The sequence below is a fragment of the Nycticebus coucang genome, chromosome 8 (assembly GCF_027406575.1).
Source record: "Nycticebus coucang isolate mNycCou1 chromosome 8, mNycCou1.pri, whole genome shotgun sequence".
Taxonomy (NCBI): domain Eukaryota; kingdom Metazoa; phylum Chordata; class Mammalia; order Primates; family Lorisidae; genus Nycticebus; species Nycticebus coucang.
The window spans coordinates 108,998,060-109,023,478 of record NC_069787.1 but is presented as its reverse complement, the minus strand read 5'-3'; the positions used below and the strand labels follow the sequence as shown (position 1 = coordinate 109,023,478).

Genomic DNA, 25,419 nt, shown 5'->3' with positions numbered 1-25,419 from the left:
TCTAATCTACTTTCTCTCTGAAAAGTTCCTGGTACTTTTGATTCCCCGGGCCTCCCCTTTTGGTCCTGGCCAGAAAGCTGGGACTTTTGTTACCTTGTTCTGATAGCCACATCTGGAGATAGGCAGCAGGAACAGAGGAAGAAGAAAGCTGTGGTGTTGACTTCACCCTCTGGGGACCACAGCTCCTTCTGATGGGAGAGGAAGTTTTACCTCCTACAGTATTTTAGGTGCTTGTTGAAGCCCACTGATATACCCATTACTGCTGCATTTGGGATAGCCTGGGTATAAAAGTATGGAGACAAGAGGCGGGAAAAATAAGAAAAACGGATGCTCTCTCCCATTCTCTCTGAGTGTTAGGCGTTCTCTTTTCTGTTCTCCTAGCTAAAACAATAGAGCTTCTCCTGGAACTTCCTTTGTGCCCTGGGACCCAGTTCTGGTTTTCAGGGTGCCTTGAATCTAGGGTAGGGGATGTCAGAACAAAACCGAGAAACTCCGTACCAGTACAGTGGTACTGGAATTCCTTTCATCTTCTCCAGTCCATCTGTTACCATAGGCTTGGGGTTGGGTCTCTGCCACTCAGGCTGGAGTGCAGTGGTACAATCATAGCTCACTGCAACCTCGAATTCTTGGGCTCAGTTTCCTGAGTAGCTTGGCACTACAGGCATGCACCAACACCTAGACAATTTTCTTTCTTTCTTTCTTTTTTTTTTTTTAGAGACTGGGTCTGGTTATATTGCCCAGGCTGGTTTCAAGTGATCCTCCCTCCTTGGGCTCCCCAAATCCTGGGATTACAGGCATGAGCCAGCATACCTGGCTTCTTACACTAAAATCACAAATAGTAGCTCCATGCATTCTGCCTAGTTTTTATGGTTGTATTTAGGAGGAGAGGTGAACTAGAATTCAATTTTTTTTTTAGCGACAGAGTTTCACTTTGTCACCCTTGGTAGAGTGCTGTGGCGTCACAGCTCACGGTAACCTCCAACTCCTGGGCTTAGGCGATTCTCTTGCCTCAGTCTCCTGAGTAGCTGGATTATAGGCGCCTGCCACAACGCCCGGCTATTTTTTTGTTGCAGTTTGGCCAGGGCTGGGTTCAAACCTGCCACCCTCGGTACATGGGGCTGGCACCCTACCCACTGAGCCACAGGTGCTGCCCTAGAATTCAATTTTTAAAAATTTATTTTTAATTTATTGCAAAACACATCTTCATTATAGAAAACTTAGAAAATAAAGGTAAAGGTAAAATAAAGGAAGCTATCTAAAATCTGTGAACTCAGGAACTACTGCTACCCTGTTTCCCCGAAAATAAGACAGTATCTTATTTTAAGGTGTGCTCCCAAAGACGCACTAGGTCTTATTTTCAGGGGACGTCTATCTTTCCTATAAGTAGGTCTTATTCTCTGAGGATGTCTTATTTTCGGGGAAACAGGGTATTTTGGTGTTGACATATAATCCTTTTTTATTTCATATACTGTATCAATTTTTATAGTTTTTTTTTTTTTTTTAATTGTAGTTGGCCTGGGCTGGATTCGAACCTGCCAGCTCCGGTGTATGTGGCTGGCACCCTAGCCGATGAGCTATAGGTGCTGAGCCTATTTTTCCAGTTTTAACAATAAAAACTAATGAGATAATAAATGTAATCATGTGGTTAATTGTTTTAACCAGTAGTCTTATGACCCAGATGTTATTGACCTGATCTAATGTTTTTACTAAATCTTCTCTTTTCCTGAATAGGTAGAAACTCTTTATCCTCAAGCTGGCTGGGTTGAAATTGATCCTGATGTGCTTTGGCTTCAGTTTGTTACAGTAATAAAAGAAGCTGTCAAAGGTAATTAGATTTATAAAAATAGCAATAGTCTTTACAGTATGCTTTCTTTATATTAAGAGTTTTCCTCAGACTTCTATAATTTGGTTTTCCTATGTTATAATTATACATGAAATATTCCAAAGTTGTCACAGTTGCCCATTATTTTTCAAGGGAAATTTGTGGTTTATGGTGAACTACTTTGTCAAGGAAAGGTAAAAGCAGGCTCGGAGCTCATAGCTCAGTGCTTAGGGCGCCAGCCATATACACTGGGGCTGCTGGGTTCCAACCCGTTCTGGGCCTGCTAAACAACGACAACAACAACAACGATGAAAAATAATAGCAGGGTGTTGTGGTGAGCACCTATAGTCCCACCTACCTGGAAGCAAGAGAATCGCTTGAGCCCTAGAGTTTGAGATTGCTGTAAGCTGTGACACTACAGCACTCTACTGGGGGTGACAAAGTGAAACTGTCTCAAAAAAAAAGAAAAGAAAAGAAAGGTAAAAGCAATTGTATCCCCTGGTTCATCTCTTTTCTTTTCTTTTTTTTTTTTTTTGAGATAGAGTCTCACTTTGTTGCCTTCAGTAGGGTGCTGTGGCCTCATAGCTCACAGCAACCTCTAGCTCTTGGGCTGGAGGCGATTCTCTTGCCTCAGCCTCCTAAGTAGCTGGGACCTCAGGTGCCCACCACAATGACCTATTTTTTGTTGCAGTTTGGCTGGGGCTGGGTTTGAACCCCCCACCTTCGGTATATGGGGCCGGTACCCTACTCAATGAGCTGTAGGTGCCGCCCTGGTTTGTCTTTTTTCATCTACAGTATAATGCTCACCCTCCTTCATTGTAGGTCAGAGCTGGTGCTGCTTAATTTCCTGCTGGGTACCAAATACTTGAGGTTACAAAGTTACCATACACTTTCCTACTCTCCTGAACTTGTAACTTCCTTGTAAAATAAAGTTTTTGGGGGTTTTATTTTTGCTTTTATTTCTTTTTTTTTTTTTTTTTTTGTAGAGACAGAGTCTCACTGTACCGCCCTCGGTAGAGTGCCGTGGCATCTCACGGCTCACAGCAACCTCTAACTCTTGGGCTTACGCGATTCTCTTGCCTCAGCCTCCCGAGTAGCTGGGACTACAGGCGCCCGCCACAACGCCCGGCTATTTTTTCTTTTTGTTGCAGTTTGGCCGGGGCCGGGTTTGAACCCGCCACCCTTGGCATATGGGGCTGGCACCCTACTCACTGAGCCACAGGCGCCGCCCCTGCTTTTATTTCTTTATTTACATTTTCTGTGTGGCCAGTTGATATAAAGTACTCTCTGGCTACAGCTGTTCTTTAAGAACATTTCTTAGTTCTTTAAGAACATTTTCAATATAGTCTTGCTTAAGAACATGGTAAACCCCCCATAAATTCTGACAGTCTTTGACTTCATTTTCTTCTGGCTACATTGCTTCTTCTTATCTTATTGTTTTCAAATCCATGTACTTAGAAACCTATTTAAAAAGTTGCAAGAATAATACAGTGAACCTGTGTTTATCCTTCTAGATTCAGATATATTTTGCAGTGTTTACTGTTTTCTTTTTTTTTTTTTTGTAGAGACAGAGTCTCACTTTATGGCCCTCGGTAGAGTGCCGTGGCATCACACTGCTCACAGCAACCTCCAACTCCTGGGCTTAGGAGATTCTCTTACCTCAGCCTCCTGAGCAGCTGGGACTACAGGCGTCTGCCACAACACCTGGCTGTTTTTTGGTTGCAGTTCAGCCGGGGTCGGGTTTGAACCCGCGCCTCACTGACTGAGCCACAGGTGCCGCCCATTGTGTTTACTATTTTCTACAAATTGTTTTTTTTCCTGAACCATTTGAGGGTTAGTTGTGACATAGCAACCTGTCACCCCTAAATACTGCAACATTATCTCTAAAGAAAAGGAGTATTTTCCTCTATAACCATGATACAGCCTTCACACTCAGGAAACTTAATATCAATACAGTTTTTTTTGTTTGTTTGTTTGCTTGTTTATTATTTTTTATTTTTTAGAGACAGTCTTACTTTGTCACCCTCAGTAGAGTTCTGAGGCATCACACCTCACAGCAACCTCCAGCTTCTGGGCTTAGGCAATTCTCTTGCCTTAGCCTCCCAAGCAGCTGTGACCACAGGTGCCCACTACAATGCCTGGCTATTTTTCCATTGCAGTCTGGCCGTGGCTGGGTTTGAACCTGCCACCCTCCGTATTTGGGGCCGGCGCCCTGCCCACTGAGCCATAGGCGCTGCCCATATTTGCTTTTTTTCTAACAACTAAAGCAAGGAGGGCCATTTCGTTATTAGGATATGACTATTTTTACCTTTAAGTAGAAATACTACAAAATCATCTTAGTAATGCTTTATTTATTAGCTCCAGTTGCTGTATTTAGAATTCTAAATCCAGATGTTTTTGTTTAAGTTTGTTATTGAATACTTTCTTTTTCATTTTCTAATATCGTAAAGGAAAACTTCACTGGCTTTTAAACATGTGTTTTATGTCTGCTTACTTTTAGCTGCAGGAATACAGATGAATCAAATTGTTGGTCTTGGCATTTCAACACAGAGAGCTACTTTTATCACGTGGAACAAGTAAGCACATGTTGCGATAAGCTCTCTACTTATCACACTTAATTCGCTGGGCTGTGCCACAGTGAATATACTGCTATAAAACCTGTTCAGGGTGTTTTAAATTTCTGAATTGGGGACAGTTTGGTTGGTTAAAGGATGAAAACAGTCCTACTTTCTGGTTTATATGCTGTCTGCCTGTCACCTGGGCTTCATTTGCATAAAATAGTAACAATAAAAAAACTATTGTGGTCCTTAAAATTCCTCTTTCATTTCTTTTGTCTAAGTTTTTCCAATAAGCATTGATTGGACATCTAAAAAATTAGTTCATACCTAAAAAGAGTTAGAGGAGCCTAACGAATTTCAGAAACATTATACTGTGCTGATAGTTTATATTTGCAGTTTCCTCCACATTTCATATTTGACTCCAGCATAGAAGACATATATAAATTAAACATAATCATAAAGACATAATAACGATCACATTGTGAACACTCAGGACACTCCCAAGTTCCATTTTCCTTACAACAAACCTATTATTTAGACATCATTTCTATTTTTACAAAAAGAAGAAAAAAACTGAAGAGAAATAAGTTGTTCAAGATCACTCAGTAAATACAGCCAAGATTCCAAATTATCTTTTTGACTCCAAGGCGCATATTCTTTCCACTACACCCAAATTGCCTGTAGCATGTGTTTCTTTAAAAAAAAAAAAATACTGTAAAATATGTTTTTACGTATTTTAAAATATGGGCTGCAAAGGACATCTTGAGCTTAGGGAGTAGGGAAGAAAAGTGGCAGAGGGAGTAGGGTTGCGTCTGAGAGATATAATCAGGGAGTTTTCCCAAGGACGTGGCTTCTGCTTGCGTATTAAGCTAGAGGAAGGAGTTTTACTTTGCCAATATTACTGACCTTAGTGTTTGGAGTGTATGATAGAAATGACAGAGAATGGGTAGTGGGGTTGGGGGGTGGTGGTGGGAGTAGGAAGAAGGGAAGATGATAAAGTGTTTGGTTTAGGACATGTGAATGTGCGCCACCCCAAAGGGGGCTGGAACATGAGTCTGATTAGACTGAGGCACAGAACATCTCCTCTACAGAGGGTCTCTTTTTCAGGGCATGATGCATCTCAGATTGAGGCCTGCATCTGTGATTTCCCTGCACCTACCCTCCAGTGCTTTGGGCATGACAATTCTTAAATCGTAATATATACATTTGTCAGATGAAGGAATGAATGAATTAAAGTTACCTGTGTAGATCAGGGTATGTCATCAATGGCACTCTTGACATTTTCAGCCAGGTAATTCTTAGTTGTGGGGACTTTACAACGTTTTGTTCCATTGTAAATGGTTAGCAGCATCTCTGGTTTCTACTCACAGGATGTCAGTAGTTCATCCACTCCCCACAAATGTCTCTGGACCTTGCCAGATGTCCCCCAGGGTCAAAATCACCTCCAACTGAGGACCATTGGTGTTGAAGTCTTGAGAAATAGGTGTGTTTGGCTGGTGCCTGTAAAGGAGTAGGGCGCCAGCCCCATATACCAGAGGTGGCGGGTTCAAACCCGGCCCCGGCCAAAAACTGCAAAAAAAAAAAACAAGAAAAAAAAGAAATAGGTGTGTTCTTTGGTAGAGACTACATGGAAAGGAGAGACGAAGAGACACAAACTAAAGATTTGGACATTGGATTTTTTTCTCTCCAAATTTAAAGGGAGATAGGCCAGCCTGTGCAACATAGTGTGATCCTGTCTCTACAAAAATATTAAAAAGTTAGCCAGGCATGGTGGCATCACCTGTAGTCCCTGCTACTCAAGAGGCTGGGGCAGGAGAATTGTTTGCACCCAGGAGTTTGAGGCTGCAGTGAGCTGTGGGAGATAACACCACTACACTTTAGTCTGGGCCACAGAGCAAAACTCCATCCTTAAAAAAATAAATAAAAATGAAGGGGAGTCAAGGAAGAAAAAGCCAACAAAGCAAAACCATGCTGAATCTGGGAAGTGAATGGCATGGAAGTGGAGGAGGAGTGTTCTCAGGGAAGGAACTAATTGGATGTGTCCCATTTGATTGGCTTTGGAGATTAGGTCATTGGCCCCAGACGTTGCTTTCATTGTATCATCATAGCAGAAAATTAAAGATATTAGGAAGCAAAATTTATTTATTTAATTTTTTTTTTCTTTTTGAGACAGAGTCTCACTATGTTGCCCTCGGTGGAACCTCCCAAATAGCTGGGACAACAGGTGCCTGCCACAGTGCCCAGCTATTTTTGTTGTTGTTGTTGTTGTAGTTGTATTGTTGTTTAGCAGGCCTGGGCCAGGTTCGAACCTGCTAGCCCCGATGTATGTGGCCGGTGCCCAAACCACTGAGCAATGGGCACTGAGCCGAGGAAGCGAAAGTTCTGTGTGACACTAGGATCATGTCTCAATTTTAGAAGGAGTAGGAGTTAGATTCTCAGACAATTCACTTCCTTTACTGGTATTGCTGGTGGTGCACCGGTATAAGGTTTCTTCCTCTAACAATTAATTGTGATTTTATTTTCTTGGCTGCCCTTTTTTCTTTTTTGAAATGTTTGTATCCTCTCATGAGTTGTGGAAATATTCCATGTCTGTAAAAAAATGAAATACTGGGTATTTCTCGAATAAACCTGCAAAGTGTCATGCTTCTTTTACCTTAAAATAACAAAGCCTTCTTTTGCTTACTGGGCCAGTTGAGCAACTGTGGTGTATGACGCTGGCAGATTGTACACAAAGCTCCCCGATAAACAGCGAGGACACAGCACAGGAGGGGCCACAGCTCCAGGCAGCCCGAAGTACTTCTAGTACTTCTTGCTTATTTGTGAGAGAAAAGAGAAGCCGACTGGACTCTGGGGACCAATCTATTGTTCATCCAGTCCCAGCCAGCACTTCCTCCTCCCTGCACGTGTTTTTTTTTCTCCTGTGTCCATGGTGCTTTTCTGTCACTTTTTTTTTTTTTTGAGCGAGAGCCTCACTGTGTCACCCTCAGTAGAGTGCCGTAGCGTCACAGCCCACAGCAACCTCCAACTCTTGGGCTTAAGTGATTCTCTTGCCTCGGCCTCCCAAGCTGGGATTACAGGCACCTGCCACAATGCCTGGCTATTTTTTTGGTTGCAGTTGTTGTTGTTATTTAGCAGGCCCGGGCCAGGCTCAAACCCCCCAGCCTCAGTGTATGTGGCTGGCATCCTACTCACTGAGCTATGGGCGCTGAGCCTTATTATCATTGTTTTTGTTTGTTTTGAGACAGAGTCTTACCCTTTCACCCTGGGTAGAGTGCTGTAGCATTATCATAGTTCACAGCAACCTCAAACTCTTAGGCTCAAGCCATCCCCTTTCCTCAGCCTCCCACGTAGCTGGGACTATAGGTGTCCACCACAGCACCTGGCTAGTTTTTCTATTCTTAGTAGAGACAGGGTATCGCTTTTGCTCAGGCTGGCCTCTGAATTCCTGAACTCAAACAATCCCGCTGCCTTGGCCTCCCAAAGTGCTGGAATTACAGGCATGAGCCACCGTGCCTGACTACATTGTTTTTCTTTCAGTTGCTGTCAGGAAGCCTGAAATTTAGAACATTCTTTTTGGTTTTCTCCTTGTCTCTTTGTCCCTTGTACCCCTGGTCCCAACAAACCAGGACCAAGCAACTCAGTTATTATTAACTTTTCTCAACCCTTTAAGTTTTCTTCATAGTCTTAATTTTTTCCAGTGTATTTAATTGGTGGTGTATTTAGCCTGCTTTCAAAAATAACTCTAAATGGTTTCTCCTCCACTTTGGTTCTTTTATATTCCTTTTGTTCTAAAAAATCATGAGCTGTTTTGTTTCTTCAGTTACTGTGTCTCTTGGGGAGACTTCTGCCAACTAACCTCAGATCAGGGTGTGTGCCTGTTAGCAACATAAACTATGAGTCATAGGAACCCGGTTCACTCAGTAACTGTTTGCGAGCTCATAGCAAGTAATGTCCTGTTCTGGTTGCTGAGCTGAATATAAAGATGAGTAAGAATACTAGCCCTCAAAGAATTTACAGTCTAATTATGCAAGTTTATAAATTACTCTGTGTTCCCATGGAACCAAATACGTCTTTTATTGTGGTATTCAATACTTATGTTAATGGATCTTATCCAGGCCTAGTGGCTCACACCTGTAATTCTAGCACTCTGGGACACCAAGGCAGGTGGATTGTTTGAACTCTGGAGTTCAGAACAGCCCGAGCAAGAGCTAGACACATCTCCACTAAAAAAACTGAAAAATTAGCCGTGCATTGTGACAGGCACCTGTAGTCCCAGTTACTCATGAGGCTGAGGCAAGAAGATCACTTAAGCCCAAGAGTTTGAGGTTGCTGTCAGGTACAATGACACCATGGAGTCTACCCAGGGTACAGAGTAAGACTCTGTCTCAAAAAAAAAAAAAAAAGATTCTTTCCAGTTACTTGACAAAATATATTAAGAGCCACAGAATGGTATAAAGTGTTAGAAGGATTAAAGGCAATTAATTTACAAATTGTCATTTAAGCTTCTCATTCAGTATGTGCCACTCCTTGGGATCAGTGTTTTTTGTGATGAGATTATCTTGCGCTGTAGTGTGATTAATGATGCAGCTTTCCTCTTGCTCTTCAGCCACACCAGCCTTGTAGTTCCCCTACCCCATCGTAACACATCCTACCATAGGACGTTTAATAACACATTTTGTCAGGTATGTTTACCCTCCTTATTCCTGCTCATCTTTTAGAGCTCAATTCCATTGTCACTTCTCAAAAAGCCTTGTTAAATACACTCATGACAGCCTGTATTTCTCCTTTGTAGGACTTATTCCTATTATAAGCAAGCAATTGAGTAATGGATAATTTGTTTGAATTCCCTGGCAGAAAGTATATATATATATTTTTTTAGTTTTTGGCGGGGCTGGGTTTGAACCCGCCACCTCTGGCATATGGGGTTGGTGTCTTACTCCATTGAGCCACAGGTGCCGCCCAGAAAGTGTTTTCATTTATAAGGGCAGAGGTGCCATGTATCTCCGTAGCTGTGTCTCCAGCTCCTGGCACAAATTGCTTTATGAATATTTGCTGAAGCCAGTGATCGAAAATTAGATTTAAATGAAATGTGTAAGTTTGTACTATTATTAAAATGGCTCCAAAGAATTATATATCAGGCCGGGCATGACTCACACCTGTAATCCCAGCACTCTGGGAGGCTGAGGCAGGTGGATTGCCTGAGCTCAGGAGTTCGAGACCAGCCTGAGCCAGAGTGAGACCCCCCATCTCTAAAAATAGCCGGGCGTTGTGGTGGGTCCCCGTAGTTTCAGCTACTTGGGAAGCTGAGATAAGAGAATTGCTTGAGCTCAGGAGTCTGAGGTTGCTGTGAGCTATGGCGCCATGGCACAGTACCCAGGGTGATAAAGTGAGACTCTATCTCAAAACAAAACAAAACAAAAAAAGAATTATATATCCAGGAGGGTGGGAAGGAGGTTTGCTGAGATCGTGCAGTTGGTTTCCGTCCTGCTTTTTCTCACCAGCTATTTTTTTTTTTTTTGGCCGGGGCTGGGTTTGAACCCGCCACCTCCCGCATATGGGACCGGCGCCCTACTCCTTGAGCCACAGGCGCCGCCCCTCACCAGCTATTTCTTAAAATGGCTGTGCTCTTGTCCGGGTTATGAGGATTTCTTTCCCACAATATAAGCCAAATGTAAAAAGGTGGATGTAGTATGATTGCTCTTATATATGATGCAACTTATATATGATGCAACTAGAATAGGCACATTCATAGAGACAGAAAGTAGATGAGAGGTCACCAGGGATGGGGTGAAGAGGGAATGGAAAGTTATTTCTTGAATGTTACAGAGCTTCTGTTTGGAGTGATAAGAGAATTTTAAAAACAGTGGCGATGGTTACTTAATATTGTGAATGTAATTAATGTTACTGAATTGTACACTAATAACGGCAAACTTCATGTTATATATACTTTGTCAGAATTTTTATTTCTTTTGAGACAGGGTCTCACGCTATCTCCCAGGCCGGAGTGCGGTGGTGTTATCCCAGCTCACTGCAGCCTCCTGCACCTAGGACCCAATGCATCAGCCTTCTGAATGTTGGGAATATAGATGTGTGCCACCACACCTGGCTAATTTTTTGTTTTTTTTTTTAATAGAGATGGAGGCTTTCTATGTTTCCAAGGTTTAAGTCGTACTCCAAAATGCTGGGATTATAAGCGTAAACTACCATGCCTGGCCTACTTTGCCACAATTTGGTTTTTGTTTTTTTTTTTTTTTGAGACAGTCTCACTCAGTTGTCCTAGGTAGAGTGTCGTGGCATCATAGCTCACAGAAACCTCAAATTCTTGAGCAATCCTCTTGCCTCAGCCTTCCTAGTAGCTGGCACTAGAAACACCTACCACAACACCTAGCTAGTCTTTTCTGTCTTTAGTAGAGACAGGGTCTTAACTCTTGCTCCGGCTGGTCTTGAACCCCTGAGATCAAGCGATCTACCTGCCTCAGCCTCAGAGAGTGCTAGGATTACAGGCCAGAGCCACTCCACCTGCTGCCACAATCTTTTACAAAAGTAGAAATCAAGGGTTAGAGAGTGTAACAGCAAGTAGTTAGTTAAAGCAATGTAGGACATGGGATCCAGGAAAGTAAGTGTGCCCAGGAAGGGTTGGTAGGAAGAAAAGGGACTGTTCAAGGGAGTAAAGGTTGTGGTAGTTTGAAGGGGAGGCATTTAAAGAGTAGGACTGAGAGAATTGCAGTAATAGGAAGATGTGCTGACCGACAGATTGGGGTAAAGGTGAGGATGTGACCATAGATGTAGGCTGCTTACGTAGAATGGGGAATGACAGTCTCGGGAATAGAACATGGTTAAATCCACCCAGAAGCAGCTGCCTGGAGAAGGTTAGAAAGCAAGTCGGAGTTGAATATTGGTGATTATTACATGCTGTGGTTGATTTGCGTGGGTCTCAAAGGAAAAATAATTTTTGCCTGTAGTTTTTAGTTCTGTACTTTTATTGTAGCATTGACTCAGGGTTTGTTGAATTTCTGTTTGTTGGAGAAATTTTAATAAGTATTTTAGGTCAGTGGCTAAGCCAGTTCTAAAGCTGTGAGATGTGGAAATAGGCTCAGGCTGTATTTCATTTCTTTTTTTTTTTTTGTAGAGACAGAATCTCACTTTATCGCCCTTGGTAGAGTGCCGTGGCGTCACACAACTCACAGTAACCTCCAACTCCTGGGCTTAGGCGATTCTCTTGCCTCAGCCTCCCAAGTAGCTGGGATTACAGGTGCCCGCCACAACGCCCGGCTATTTTTTGGTTGCAGTTTGGCCGGAGCTGGGTTTGAACCCGCCATCCTCGGTATATGGGGCCAGCGCCCTACCCGCTGAGCCACAGGCGCTGCCCTGTATTTCATTTCTTTTGTAGATCAGAGGTTGTATCTGATAGTGTGTCTGAAGATAAGTATGATGAAGTAGAAGAGCATTGCTTTTGAAAATTATACACTGATATTGTAGTTTCATCTCTAATTTCAGATTTTTAATGTCTGGTTTATATTGAGTCTCAAAATACTGTTTCAATCTTTCTTAGGAAAACGGGAAATCATTTTCACAACTTTATTAGTTGGCAAGACTTAAGAGCTGTTGAACTTGTAAGATCTTGGAATAGTTCTCTTATGCTGAAGGTAATCTTTTTCTTATTGTCTGTGGTTTGGATATTACTGTTTTTTCCTATAAATGTCCCTTAACTATAGACTTAATTGTATTATTTTGTTTTAGGACATTAAGAAGAGAAAACACATGTAAACACTCCCCCACATCAGTAAAAATTAATAATAAATTAAACTTATTATTTATCCAAAAGCCTATGTGGCAGATTTACATACTTTTTTCTTCTTTTGAAACAGTGTCACTCTGTTGTCCTGGGTAGAATACCATGGTGTCATAGCTCACAGCAACCTCAAACTGTTGGGCCCAAGTGATTCTCTTGCCTCAACCTCCCGAGTAGCTGGGACTACTGGTGCCCGCCACAGTGCTCGGCTATTTTTATTTTTTATTTTTCCGCTATTTTTAGAGACGAGGTCTTGCTCTTGCTCAGGCTGCTCTCCAACTCCTGAGGTGATCCACCTGCCTGGGACTCCCAGAGTGCTAGGATTACAGGTGTGAGCCACCACATGTACCTCAGAAAGTCGGGAGGAAGTTTGGGGGTGGACCAGAGAGTTCATGTTTCTGCTTATGAGAAATGGAAACAAAATGGAATGAAATGTTCACATTTATCATCTTTTGTTACAAAAATAGAGCACGGATATTGAGGTAGGTAACTACCAGACTTAACATTATGCCTGGCACATAGTAGGCCATCCGTAATTGGTAGTGATGGTGGAGATGACGTGACAACAGCATCAACTGCTATTCTGTTGTTTCTGTCAAATCTCCCTCACTCTGAGTATGAAATTACTGAGTCAGAGGGTAAGACAATTTGCCAGCTCCTCTTTTGTGGTTAGACCTATAATATTTGATGTCATAATCAATATTCCATATTAATCCATTTTAATACTTATAATGCCTCGCTCTTAAATGCCTTCTTTGCTAGCGTACTAGCACTAGATGGTGCCCTGGGGCATGTCTGGAGCATCAGTTTTACGTAAGTATTGAAAAACATATATTTTATATGAAAGCAAACAAGACTATATTATAGAATATAACAACGAGGCATGAGTGAAACAAGTTTGCTATAATCTCACCTGAATTGATTTTTCTTAGTATTAGTATAATATATAAAAATGGACCTTGCAATAGCCGGGCGTTGTGGCAGGCGCCTGTAGTCCCAGCTGCTCGGGAGACTGAGGCAGGAGAATCGCGGAAGCCCAAGAGATGGAGGTTGCTGTGAGTCCTGAGATGTCATGGCACTCTACCCGAGGGCGGTAAAGTGAGACTCTGTCTCTACAAAAAAAAAAAAAAAAATGGACCTTGCTGTAATAACTTGTGAGGCTAGATATTGAGAGGTATTGTTATGGGAAGAACACAGGAATTAAGGGAGTTAAAGTGGTTATAAGGAAATATTGTGAACTTTTTGAATAGGGTACTTTTTTTTTTGGAGACAGGGTCTTGCTCTGTTGCCTGGGTTTGAGTGCAATGGCGTCATCATATCTCACTGCAGCCTCAAACTCCTGGGCCCGAGTCATCCTCCGGCCTCAGCCTCCCAAATAGCAGGGGCTACAGGTGCATACCACCACACTCAGCTAGTTTTTCCCTTTTTGTAGAGATGAGGTCTCAGTATATTGCTCAGGGTGGTCTCAAATTCCCAGGCTCAAGCAATCCTCCTATCTCAACCTCCTATAGTGCTAGGAATAATAAGTGTGAGCCACTGCACCCAGCCTGTATAATCTTAGATTATAGGATTTATAGTGTATAATTGTTTTTTTATATAGCATATAATTGTTTACCTTAATGTATAATTTTAGTTTTTAATATTTCATGATTGAAGCATTTAAAAGTTTTATTCCTTTGAAAATAAATAATGACTATTGAAAACATTTACTTGGTGGTGTAAGCCCCACATCTCAAATCTTGATGAAGAAATGTGACCCTGAGCATGAAACTGAACATGTACAGCGCTTTATCTACTTACTATTGAGCATACGTGCGATGAAAGTTTTGGTTCCTTTTAGGGGAAAAGGACTCTTATCCTTTAGGGTCCAGCTTGTGTGTCACTTCTGGGAACCCTCCCCTGCCGTTTTATTCAAAAGAACCCCCAGCATCTCTTACATTGTACTTTATTTCCTTCATAGCAGTTATTTCAAAGATTCTGAGACATACTTTTTTTAATTGAAGCTTTAATTGAAATAATTATAGATTCACAACTGCAAGAAATAATACAATGATTCCTTATATACATTGCAGTTTCTCTCAATGGTAACATTTTGCTAAACTATAGTATAATGTCAAAGGATATTGAAATATAATCGACAGATCTTACTCAGATTTCTCTAATTTTATTGTGTGTGTATTTATTCTGTATAATTTTTCATCTCTGTAGGCTGCATGTATCTATTAGCATATGCAAGATACGACCAGTTCCAATACTTCTTGTGTTGCTTTTTTATAACTATGTCCACCTCTCTCCTATACACCTCCTTACCCACTCCTATCCCTAGTTCCTGGCAACCACTAATCTGTCCTCCACTTAAAAAATGTAATTTCAAAAATGTGGCTGGGTGCCATGCCTGTAATCCAAGCACTCTGGGAGGCCAAGTTGGAAGGATCCCTTGAGCTCAGGAGTTCAAGACTAGCTTGAACAAGAGCCAGACCTGTCTCTAATAAAAATAGAAAAATTAGCCGGGCACTGTAGTTAGTGCCTGTAGTCCAGCTACTTGGGAGGCTGAGGCTGGAGGATTTCTTGAACTCAGTAGTGTGAGGTTGCTATGAGCTAGGTTGACACTAAGCAGTCTAGGCTGGGCCACAGAGTAAGATGCTGTCTTAAAAAAAAAAAAATGTCACATACATAGAATCAGACTTCTTTTTTTTTTTTTTAAAGACAAAGTCTCACTTTGTCGCTCTTGGTAGAGTGCCGTGGTGTAACAACTCACAGCAACCTCTAGGTCTTGGGCTTAGGCAATTCTTTTGCCTCAGCCTCCCGACTAGCTGGGACTACAGGTGCCTGCCACAACGCCTGGCTATTTTTTTGTAGCATTTGGCCGGGGCCGAGTTTGAACTCACCACCCTCGGTATATGGGGCCAGCACCCTACCCACTGAGCCACAGGCCCCGCCCAGAATCATACATTTTAAAAAATATAACCTTTTGGGGGTGGCGCCTGTGGCTCAAGGAGTAGGGCGCTAGTCCCATATGCCGGAGGTGGTGGGTTCAAACCCAGCCCTGGCCAAAAATCACACACAAAAAAAATATATATAACCTTTTGGGAGTTGTTTTTTTCATTCGTATAATTTCTTGGAGATTCATCTAAGTCGTCGCCTATATCAGTAGCATTTATTGCTGAGTTGTATTCAATAGTACAGATGTACCACAGTTTATTGAACCATTCACCTGTTGAAGGATGTCTATGCTGATTCCAGCTTTTGGCTATTATGAGAATGTTATGGGCATTCTTTGTACAGAATTTTTTTTTTTTTTTTTTTTTTTTTTGGCCGGGGCTAGGTTTGAACCTGCCACCTCTGGCATATGGGACTGGCGCCCTACTCCTTGAGCCACAGGCACCTCCCCTTTGTTCAGAATTTTATGTGAAAATACCTTTCCATTTGTTTGGGATGAATGCCCCAGGAGTACAATTGCTAGGTCATATGGTAATTGGCATGGTTTGTTTTATAAGAAACTGTCGGGCGGCGCCTGTGGCTCAGCAGGTAGGGCACCGGTCCCATATGCCGGAGGTGGCAGGTTCAAACCCAGCCCCGGCCAAAAAAAAAAAAAAAAAAAAAGAAACTGTCAAACTGTTTTTAAGGGTGACTATATCATTTACTTTCCCATCAGCAGTGCATGTGTTATGAGACATATGCTTTTTCATATATATATATTTTTTTCAGTTTTTGGCTGGGGCTGGGTTTGAACCCGCCACCTCCGGCATATGGGGCTGGAGCCCTACCCCTTTGAGCCACAGGCGCTGCCCCACATTTTCATATTTTAGCATCTCTGAAATCAGGATACATTTCTTGCTGTCATGTGAAATAATGATTCGGGTTACAGTCTGTCTTCTTAGATTATCCTATTTGTTGACTTGATTGCTTATTTGTTGCTCTTCTCGCTACAGTGTAAATATTTGTTTTTTTTTTTGGAGAGACAGAGTCTCACATTGTCGCCCTCAGTAGAGTACTGTGGCGTCACAGCTCACAACAACCTCCAACTCCTGGGCTTACACGATTCTCTTGCCTCCGCCTCGTGAGTAGCTAGGACCACAGGCACCTGTCACAATGCCTGGCTATTTTTTGTTGCAGTTTGGCCAGGGCTGGGTTCGAACCTGCCACCCTTGGTATATGGGACCGGTGCCCTACCCACTGAGCCACAGGCACCACCCTACAATGTAAATTATTTATTTATTTATTTATTTATTTATTTATTTTAGAGACAGAGTCTCACTTTATCGCCCTCAGTAGAGTGCTATGGCGTCACACAGCTCACAGCAACCTCCAGCTTCTGGGCTTAGGCGATTCTCTTGCCTCAGCCTCCCAAGTAGCTGGGACTACAGGCGCCCGCCACAACGCCCAACTATTTTATGTTGCAGTTTGGCCGGGGCTGGGTTTGAACACACCACCCTTGGTATATGGGGCCAGCGCCCTACTCACTGAGCCACAGGCGCCGCCCCTACAATGTAAATTTTTTAAAAGGCAGGGTTTCTGCCTGTATTATTCAGTTTGCACTTTCAAGGCCTACCACAATCCTCGTTACACTGGAAAGTACTCAGTAAGCAATTGTTAGACATATGGAGAAAGTTGTTAATTGTATGTTAACTAAAAGTGCAGTTATTAGTGTGTTCAATATTTGCGTGACATCCCCATCCCAGGTATCTGTGTTTTGACAGAAAATCTCTGAAGTATCCTAAATCTAATGTTTTTTTTTTTTTTTTTTGTAGAGACAGAGTCTCACTTTATGGCCCTCGGTAGAGTGCCGTGGCCTCACATAGCTCACAGCAACCTCCAACTCCTGGGCTTAAGCCATTCTCTTGCCTCAGCCTCCCGAGCAGCTGGGACTACAGGCACCCGCCACAATGCCCGGCTATTTTTTGGTTGCAGTTTGGCCGGGGCCGGGGCGGGGTTTGAACCCACCACCCTCGGTATATGGGGCCGGCGCCTTACCGACTGAGCCACAGGCGCCACCCTAAATCTAATGTTTTGAAAGACAGGCATAGTGTACTTAAGTAGGAAAAACCCATTTCTGTTTAAATAATTTCTTAATAATATAGCAAATCAGAGACAGGATTATGAGTGTTTACTTTACATACTTTTAAAAAGACTTATATTTTAATAAATGATGTAAAAAATATATGTGCCTTGTTAAATATAAAGAAAAGTAAAAGATTTGAACCCTGAACAAGGTGAAAAGGAATTTAAAAGGACAAGGTTGAAGTAAAGAGATAACTGAGTCTACAGATTTTCTTGATATTATCAACTAAAATTGAAAGAAAGAAATTTATATTACTGTTTTCCACAAATAAGTTAAAAATTTTAAATTTGTTTTGGGGGAATGAGGAGGGATTAACAAAAGTGGGTAGGTTTGGCTCGGCGCCTTTAGCTCAGCGGCTAGGGCCCGGCCACATGCACTGGAGCTGGTGGTTCGAACCTGGTGTGGGCCTGCCAAACAACAATGACAACTGCAACAACAACAACAACAATAAAAATAGCTGGGTGTGTGGCAGGTGCCTATAGTCCCAGCTGGGCGTGGTAGCTCACTGCAACCTCAGACTTGGGCTGCCTCAGCCTCTGGAAGCCACTGGGATTACTGGCGCTCGCTGAGGCGCCCCGCTGGGTTTTTCCATTTTTTTCATGAGTCAGGGTCTCACTGTCACTCAGGCGAGTCTCGAACTCCTGAGCTCAAGCGATTCTCCCTCCTTAGCCTCCCACAGTGCTGGGATTACAGGTGTGAGCCACCGCGCCCGGCTCCTAAGGCTCTTTTCAAGTATAGGTTTTGCTTATTAAAGAATAAATCTAGGGTGGCACCTGTGGCTCAGTGGGTAGGGTGCTAGCCCCATATACTGAGGGTGATGGGTTCGAACCCGGCCCTGGCCAAATTGCAACAACCAAAAAATAGCCATGTGTAGTCCCAGCTACTAGGGAGGCTGAGGCAAGAGAATCACCTGAGCCCAGGAGTTAGAGGTTGCTGTGAGCTATGTGATGCCACGGCACTCTACCAAGGGTGATAAAGTCAGACTCTGTCTCTACAAAAAAAAAAAAGAAAGAAATCTGGCTGGACATGGTGGTGGGCTCCTGTAGTACCAGCTACTTAGAAGGCTGAGGGAAGAGGATTGCTTGAGCCCAAGAGTTTGAGCTTTCTGTGAGCTATGACTCCACGGCATTCTACCCAGGACAACAAAGTGAGACTCTGTCTCAAAAGAAAAAAAGAAAAGGAAAGATAGCTAGGCATTGTGGTGGGTGCCTATAGTCCCAGCTACTTAAGAGGCTGAGGCAAGAGAATTGCTTGAGTCCAAGAGTTTGAGGTTGCTGTGAGCTGTGTGAAGCCATGGCACTCTATCGAGGGCAACAGTGAGACTCTGTCTCAAAAAAAAAAAAAATCTCCCAAAAAACAGAGAAATAAATCTAAAGCCATATGATATGTTTTATCTTTGACAATTAGGTAAGTATGGATAGCATTAAATAAAATTATAAGTAGTTACTATATTGGGAAGTTTCCTGCTGAGTTAGTGCTAATTTGATTTCTGGAAATCAAAAGATTTCCAAAAGTAGGAAAGAATAAGAGCTCATCCAGTCCTCTGGCTGGGATTGAGTTTTCTCAGGATTTTGATTCATTAAGACATTTTGAAGCTAAGACATAATATTGTAAATAATGTGGAAATATTTGGAATATAAGCTTTCCAAATCAAATATTTGCTGAGAGCTTTATGTAGATGATGTTACTATTTGAATAGAAGTGAATTAATGCTACCCTATTACTGAATAGTGTAGATTTATCTAAGAGGCCTACAATGAAATTTATGTGTGCATATCATAGTGAAACAAGAGTCTGCAAATACAGCCTCCTCCCTGACTCTCTTCCTTCACTTTCATAGAGAATGGGCAGAGAGCTAGAAATGGCTGTTTTAAAAAACTTTTATTTGCTAAAGGAATTCAATTAAATGTGTTATATTTCATATGTTAGAATTCAAATGGTTCATCTAGGATAACATTGCTCTATTTGATTTCCTCAGGTCCTGGGAACACTTTTTTTTTTTTTTTTTTGTAGAGACAGAGTCTCACTGTACCACCCTGGGGTAGAGTGCCGTGGCCTCACACAGCTCACAGCAACCTCCAACTCCTGGGCTTAAGCGATTCTCCTGCCTCAGCCTCCCAAGTAGTTGGGACTACAGGCGCCCGCCACAACGCCCGGCTATTTTTTTTTTGGTTGCAGTTCAGCCGGGGCCGGGTTTGAACCCGCCACCCTCGGTATGTGGGGCCGGCGCCCTACTGACTGAGCCACAGGCGCCGCCCCCCTGGGAACACTTTTATAAGTATCTGTTTGTTATTGAATTTGTTCGTATAGAATTTGTTTGAATAGACTTGACATGGAAACATCATATGTCAATAAATACTTTTTTCGCAATCTCCTTTTTTTTAAAAAATAGCTCTTACATAGTTCCTGCCGGATGCTTCACTTCTTCACGAGAAGTAAACGACTTTTTGCAGCCAGTTTGTTCACTTTCACAACTCAGCATTCTTCTTTGCGATTAGTCTGGATTTTACAGAACATGATTGAGGTAAAAAAAGGTGGTATGTATGGAAATGAGATAAAGACTATGGGGAAGAAAAAAATTTAAGATAGTAATTGATTATTTGAGGGAAAATTAAGTGTCCACTGTCTATTGGAATGGACGACAAAGCATAATTGTTTTGTTTTGTTTTTTAAGAAAAATTTTAATGCATCAACAAATCTAGAAAGGTGAACAAAACAAAAATATACCCCTCAGTGAGATGGTGTGGAACAAACATCTGTGTAACAATACCTGGATCAAGAACACTATGAGATTTCCTATCACCTTTTCTTTCTACGCTTACAATTTATGTGTTTATTCCTCAACACCATACTTTAATTTACCCTAAATATTTTTTTTTGTTTTTGAGACAGAATCTCACTATGTCACCCTTGGTAGAGTGCCATGGCGTCACAGCTCACAGCAACCTCCAACTCTTGAGCTTAAGCGATTCTCTTGCCTCAGCCTCCCAAGTAGCTGGGACTACAGGCGCCTGCCACAATGCCCGGCTATTTTTGTTGTTGTTGTTGCAGTTGTCTTTGTTGTTTAGCAGACCTGGGCCTGACTTGAACCCGCCAGCCCTAGTGTTTGTGGCGGGTGCCTTAGCCACTGAGCTATGAGCACCAAGCCACCCCTAAATTTTTTTTTGTTTGTTTTTTTGAGACAAAATCTCAAACTGTCACCCTGGATAGAGTGCATCATAGCTCATAGCAACTTCCAACTTGGGCTCAAACGATCCTCTTGCCTCAATTTTTCTATTTTTAATAGAGACAGGGTCTCGATTTTTTGTTCAGGCTGGTCTCCAACCTGTGAGCTCAAACTATCCACCCACCTCGGCCTCCCACAGTTCTAGGATTACAGGCGTGAGCTACTATGCCCTGCCTTCCCTAAATATTTTTGAAACTTTTTGTCTTTTTGAAGTGTTCTTCCTATTCCGAGCTTATAAAGACAGTATTATATATTCAATGTTTTGCCTTCTATAAGTCTATGTATTCCATGTACAATTGATTTTTTTCCCTTGTTTTTTTTTTTTTTTCATCAAGACAGAGTTCTATCCTATGCTCTGAGCAGAGTGCAATGGCGTCGTAGCTCACTGCAACCTCAGACTCAGGCTGTGGGCATCCTGCTGCCTCAGCCTCTGAAGCCACTGGGATTATAGGTGCTCACCGTGGCGCCTGGCTGGGATTTTCAATTTTTTTTTATGAGTCAGGGTCTCACTCTCGTTCAGACAAGCCTTGAACTCCTGAGCTCAAGCAATCCTTTTGCCTTAGCCTCCCACAGTGGTGGGATTACAAGCCTGAGCCGCTAAGCCTGGCTTTTTTTTTTTTTTTTTTGACGGTGAGATTCTGTCACCCTGGGTAGAGTGAAATGGCATTATCACAACTGGCTGTAACCTCAAACTTCTAGGCTCAGATGATCCTTTTGTCTCAGCCTCCTGAGTAGCTGGGACTATAGGCAGGAAGCCACCATACCCAGCTGATTTTTTTCTATTTTTAGTAGAGATGGGGGTCTCATACTTGATCAGGCTGGTCTGGAACTCCTGAGTCTAAGCCATCCTCCCACCTTGGCCTCCCAAAGTGTTAGGATTAAGGTGTGAACCATCACGTCTGGTCTTGGAATTGATTTTTGTATTTAGTATGAGGTAAGTGTCAGGTTTCATTTCAGGTTTGTCTCGATTCTTCTTGGTCCTTTTTATCTCCAGGGAAACTTTAGAATCAACTTGTCAATTTATACTCACAATAAACACTCCTCCCAGCCCCAGTGCTCCAATGGCATTGGAGTTGTAGATTAATTTTGGTAGAATTGATATCTTTATAATAATAGGTCTTGGGATCCATGGGTATGATGTCTAATTTCCTGTTAAAGGATTTTCTTTAATTTCTGTTAACGTGTTCCATAATTTTCTATGTAAGGTTTTTGGAGATCTTTCATTAGAGTTATTGTTAGGCAACTGATGTTTTATAGCTATCTCAACTAGTTTTTTAAATTATTTCTTTTCTATTTCTTTTTTGGCTGGTATTTAGAAATATGATTAATTTTTATGAATTGACCATTGATCCAGTAATATTTCTGGATTCACGTAGTTATTCTGGCAATATTTGATAGCTTTTCTGGGGAGGGCATGTTTCTGTGCATACAGTTATGTCTTTTGCAGATAATTAAATTTTTACTTCTACTGGTGCTTTTAATTGTTTTTCTTTTCATTGGCAGAGACCTTTAGAGTATGTCGATTAGAAAGGATGATTACACATTCTTTTCTTGTTCCTGATCTTGGAACAAAATCATTTAACATTTCACTCTTTAGTATGAATTTGCAGTAGATTTTTTTTGGAAATATGTTACCAAATTAAGGAAAGTCTCTTTCTTTCCTAGTTTGGTAAATGTTTTTTTTTTTTTGTTTTTTTTGAGACAGAGTCTCACTGTGTCGACCCTGGTAGAGTGCTGTGCATCACAGCTCACAGCCACATCAAGCTCTTGGGCTCAAGTGATTCTCTTGCCGCAGCCTCCCAAGTAGCTGGGACTACAGGTGCCCACCACAACGCCCAGCTATTTTTTTTTTTTTTGCAGTTTTTGGCTGGGGCTGGATTTGAACCTGCCACCTCTGGCATATGGGGCCGGTGCCCTACTCCTTTGAGCCACAGGCACTGCCCGCTATTTTTTTTTTTTTAAGAGACGAGGTCTTGCTTTGGCTCAGGCTGGTCTTGAAACTGTGAGCTCAGTCAGTCCTCCCCACCCCACCCCACTCCCATCAGCCTCCCAGAGTGCTAGGATTATGGGCGTGAGCCACTGCACCTGGCCAGCATTTCAGGAAATTGTATGTTTTTTTTTTTATAAAGCCTTTTTGTTTTTATTGCATATCATATAAAACTGGCTGCACCACACTTCAGACAGACAAAGACAGTCACAGGATGTGGAGACTCAATTTTCCTTCTTTCTGGCCGTCACCTCCAGCCTACATGGAGGCAGCACTAACAAGCCTGAGCAGAACTCACTAACAAAACATGCTTGTTTGGGGGGCTCCAGAGTTGTGCTCGGCCCTTGTGCACAACCCAATTTGCAGACTGCTGGTGACAATGACAAATAGTTTCTCTACTAGTTATCTTAAAGAAATTTTGATAGTTTTGTTACCTTTGACATGCTTTAGTTTGGGGATTGGAAATTATTTTTCTATAAAAGCCAGATAGTACCTGTAGCACCCATTGCTCAATGGGTAGGGTATCAGCCACATACACTGAGGCTGGTGGGTTCGGCTTGGGCCAGATAAATAACAACAACAACAACAACAAATAGCCAGGTGTTGTGTCAGACGCCTGTAGTCTCAGCTACTTGGGAGGCTGAGGCAAGAGAATCTCTTAAGCTTAAGAGTTTGAGGTTGCTGGGTGGCACCTATGGCTCAAAGGAGTAAGGCGCTGGCCCCATATACCAGAGGTGGTGGGTTCAAAACCAGCCCTGGCCAAAAACTGCAAAAAAAAAAAAAGAGTTTGAGGTTGCTGTGAGCTGTGACACCACGGCACTCTACCCAGGGCGACATAGTGAGACTCTGTCCAACTAGTAATATGGCATTTTAGGCTTTGAGGGCCATAACATTTTTGGCACAACTACTCTGCCATTGTAGCATGAAAGTAGCTGTAGGTAATCCATAAAAAAATGAGCATAGCTGTGTTCTAATAAAACTTTATTTAGGGACACAAATTTGAATAGTTGTTATGTTTCACAAAATATACCCTTTTTTTTTAAGCACTGAAAACCATCTTTAACTCACAGTACATAAATAGGCAGCGGGCTGGATTTGCAGCCTGCATCCCTGCTTTAAGAAATACTGGTGTATCGATACGTACTTTGCTTTTTAAAAAAACACTTTTAAGCACAAAAGTAACTAAGACATGGTTAATATAAAACTAAAATACTGTATAGAAAATGAAAGTCTTTTCCCTCTCCCCTTGCTACATCTCATACTCTTAATAAAATCACTTAGAACTCTACGGTGCATCTTGGAATGGGTACAGGCGAAACTTAGTAAAGGCAGAATACAAATGCCTACATACAGTAACTAAGAAAATGCCATGAAGGCTATGTTGTACAGTTTGATGAGAATATTTCAGATTGTATATGAACCCTGCACATTGTACCCCTTGATTGCACTAATGTACACAGCTATGATTTAACAATAAAAATAAATAAATTAAAAAAAATCACTTAGAACTATTTGAAATATATTCTATAAATTGTTTTTCTATGTATATATTAATTTTTATAAAAGAAAGATTGTATCATATCAGTAGATTTGCACTTAATCATGCGCTTAATAATTTAGTCCTTTTGAGTTGAGTTTTTCCTGTTGTATTTTCAAGGTGCGAAAGGCAGTTGAGGAGGAAAATTGTTGCTTTGGGACTATTGATACCTGGTTATTACATAAGCTCACAAAAGGTAAACATACTCTGCCAAATCTATCCTACTTAGCTGAAAATTGACCAAGAGAAATGATTTGCCAAAAAAAAGAAGTTAACTATTTTTCCTTCCTATCTCAGACATACTGCTTTTTGATATCCTAATAACTACATTGTAGTAATAAAACTAGACTTACTCCAGATTTGTTTGTTATAAGAGGAGTGAAATTTTAAAATTATGCTAGGGCTGGGTGCAGAGGCTCACTCCTGTAATCCTAGCACTATGGGAGGCCGAGGCAGGTAGATTGCTGGAACTCAGGAGTTCAAGACCTCCCTGAGCGAGAGTGAGACCCCATTTCTAAAGATTAGCCGAGTATTATGTAGTCTGTAGTTCCAGCTACTCAGGAGGCTGAGGCAAGAGGATGCCTTGAGCCCAAGAGGTTGTGGTTGCTGTGAGCTATGACGCCAGGACATTTTAACAAGGGTGATAAAGTTAGACAATGAAGTGAGAAATGGAGTAAAAAAAAAAAAAATAGTGATAAAACCTACAATACATAAGGCTGGAGGGCAGTGTTAACTTCAAGATCAATAAGACTTGAGTTCTATGCCACATCTGCCCTTTGGCAGCTGGGTATAACTATGGGTAATCACTTAGCATCTCTGAACTTTCTTCATTTTTAAATGGGGATCACAAAATGGCAATGTGTATGAAGGTACTTTTGTAAACCATGAAGAGTTCATAAAGATTAGGTAAGAAGTTGTTTTTGGAAACTTCACATTGGAAATACACATTTTAGAATGAATTTGAATGTAGAGAAAGGTCTTTAAACGCAGGGTAGGATGTGAGGGTGAACTGGCTGTGACATTTGTCACCCCATTGATCGCCATGGTTGATAAACTTGGAAGAGGTGTTGATTTACAGTTTGAAAGGAGAGCTTTATTTCTTATAAAGGGCTGCAGCCTGTCAGTAGCCATTTTTGCAGTCTGGAAAGCAGAGCCCCTGGCCATAAGCCAGGAACCCAGGAACATGTACTTCAAGGGTGGGTGGGCCGGGAATGGGAAAAGGAGTTTATGAACAGCAGGGTGGCCAAATATGCACATTGAATAAGCGGAAGGAGTCATGAATATTTATTAAAGGAAGACCATGCACATGTGCAGTTGAGCTTTATAACTCTCTCTTTAAGGGCTGGGCTTTCCAGATTCTGGCAGCCCCGTGGTGTCAAAAGGGGTAACAAGGATGCCAGAACATGCTCAGTAGACTGGTTAAACCACTTCACGG

General features: G+C 41.9%; 1 protein-coding gene across 2 annotated transcripts in view; it reads left to right on the top strand.

Moving 5' to 3' along the window:
• The window catches only part of GK5 (glycerol kinase 5), a 77,474-nt gene that overhangs the window by 18,105 nt on the left and 33,950 nt on the right, over positions 1-25,419 (top strand). For both annotated transcript variants that reach the window (XM_053600754.1, XM_053600755.1), the window contains 5 exons: positions 1,732-1,825; positions 4,323-4,398; positions 11,933-12,026; positions 19,627-19,758; positions 24,105-24,180. In XM_053600754.1, the coding sequence (XP_053456729.1) occupies positions 1,732-1,825; positions 4,323-4,398; positions 11,933-12,026; positions 19,627-19,758; positions 24,105-24,180 (472 nt within the window). The remainder of the gene's footprint in view (positions 1-1,731; positions 1,826-4,322; positions 4,399-11,932; positions 12,027-19,626; positions 19,759-24,104; positions 24,181-25,419) is intronic.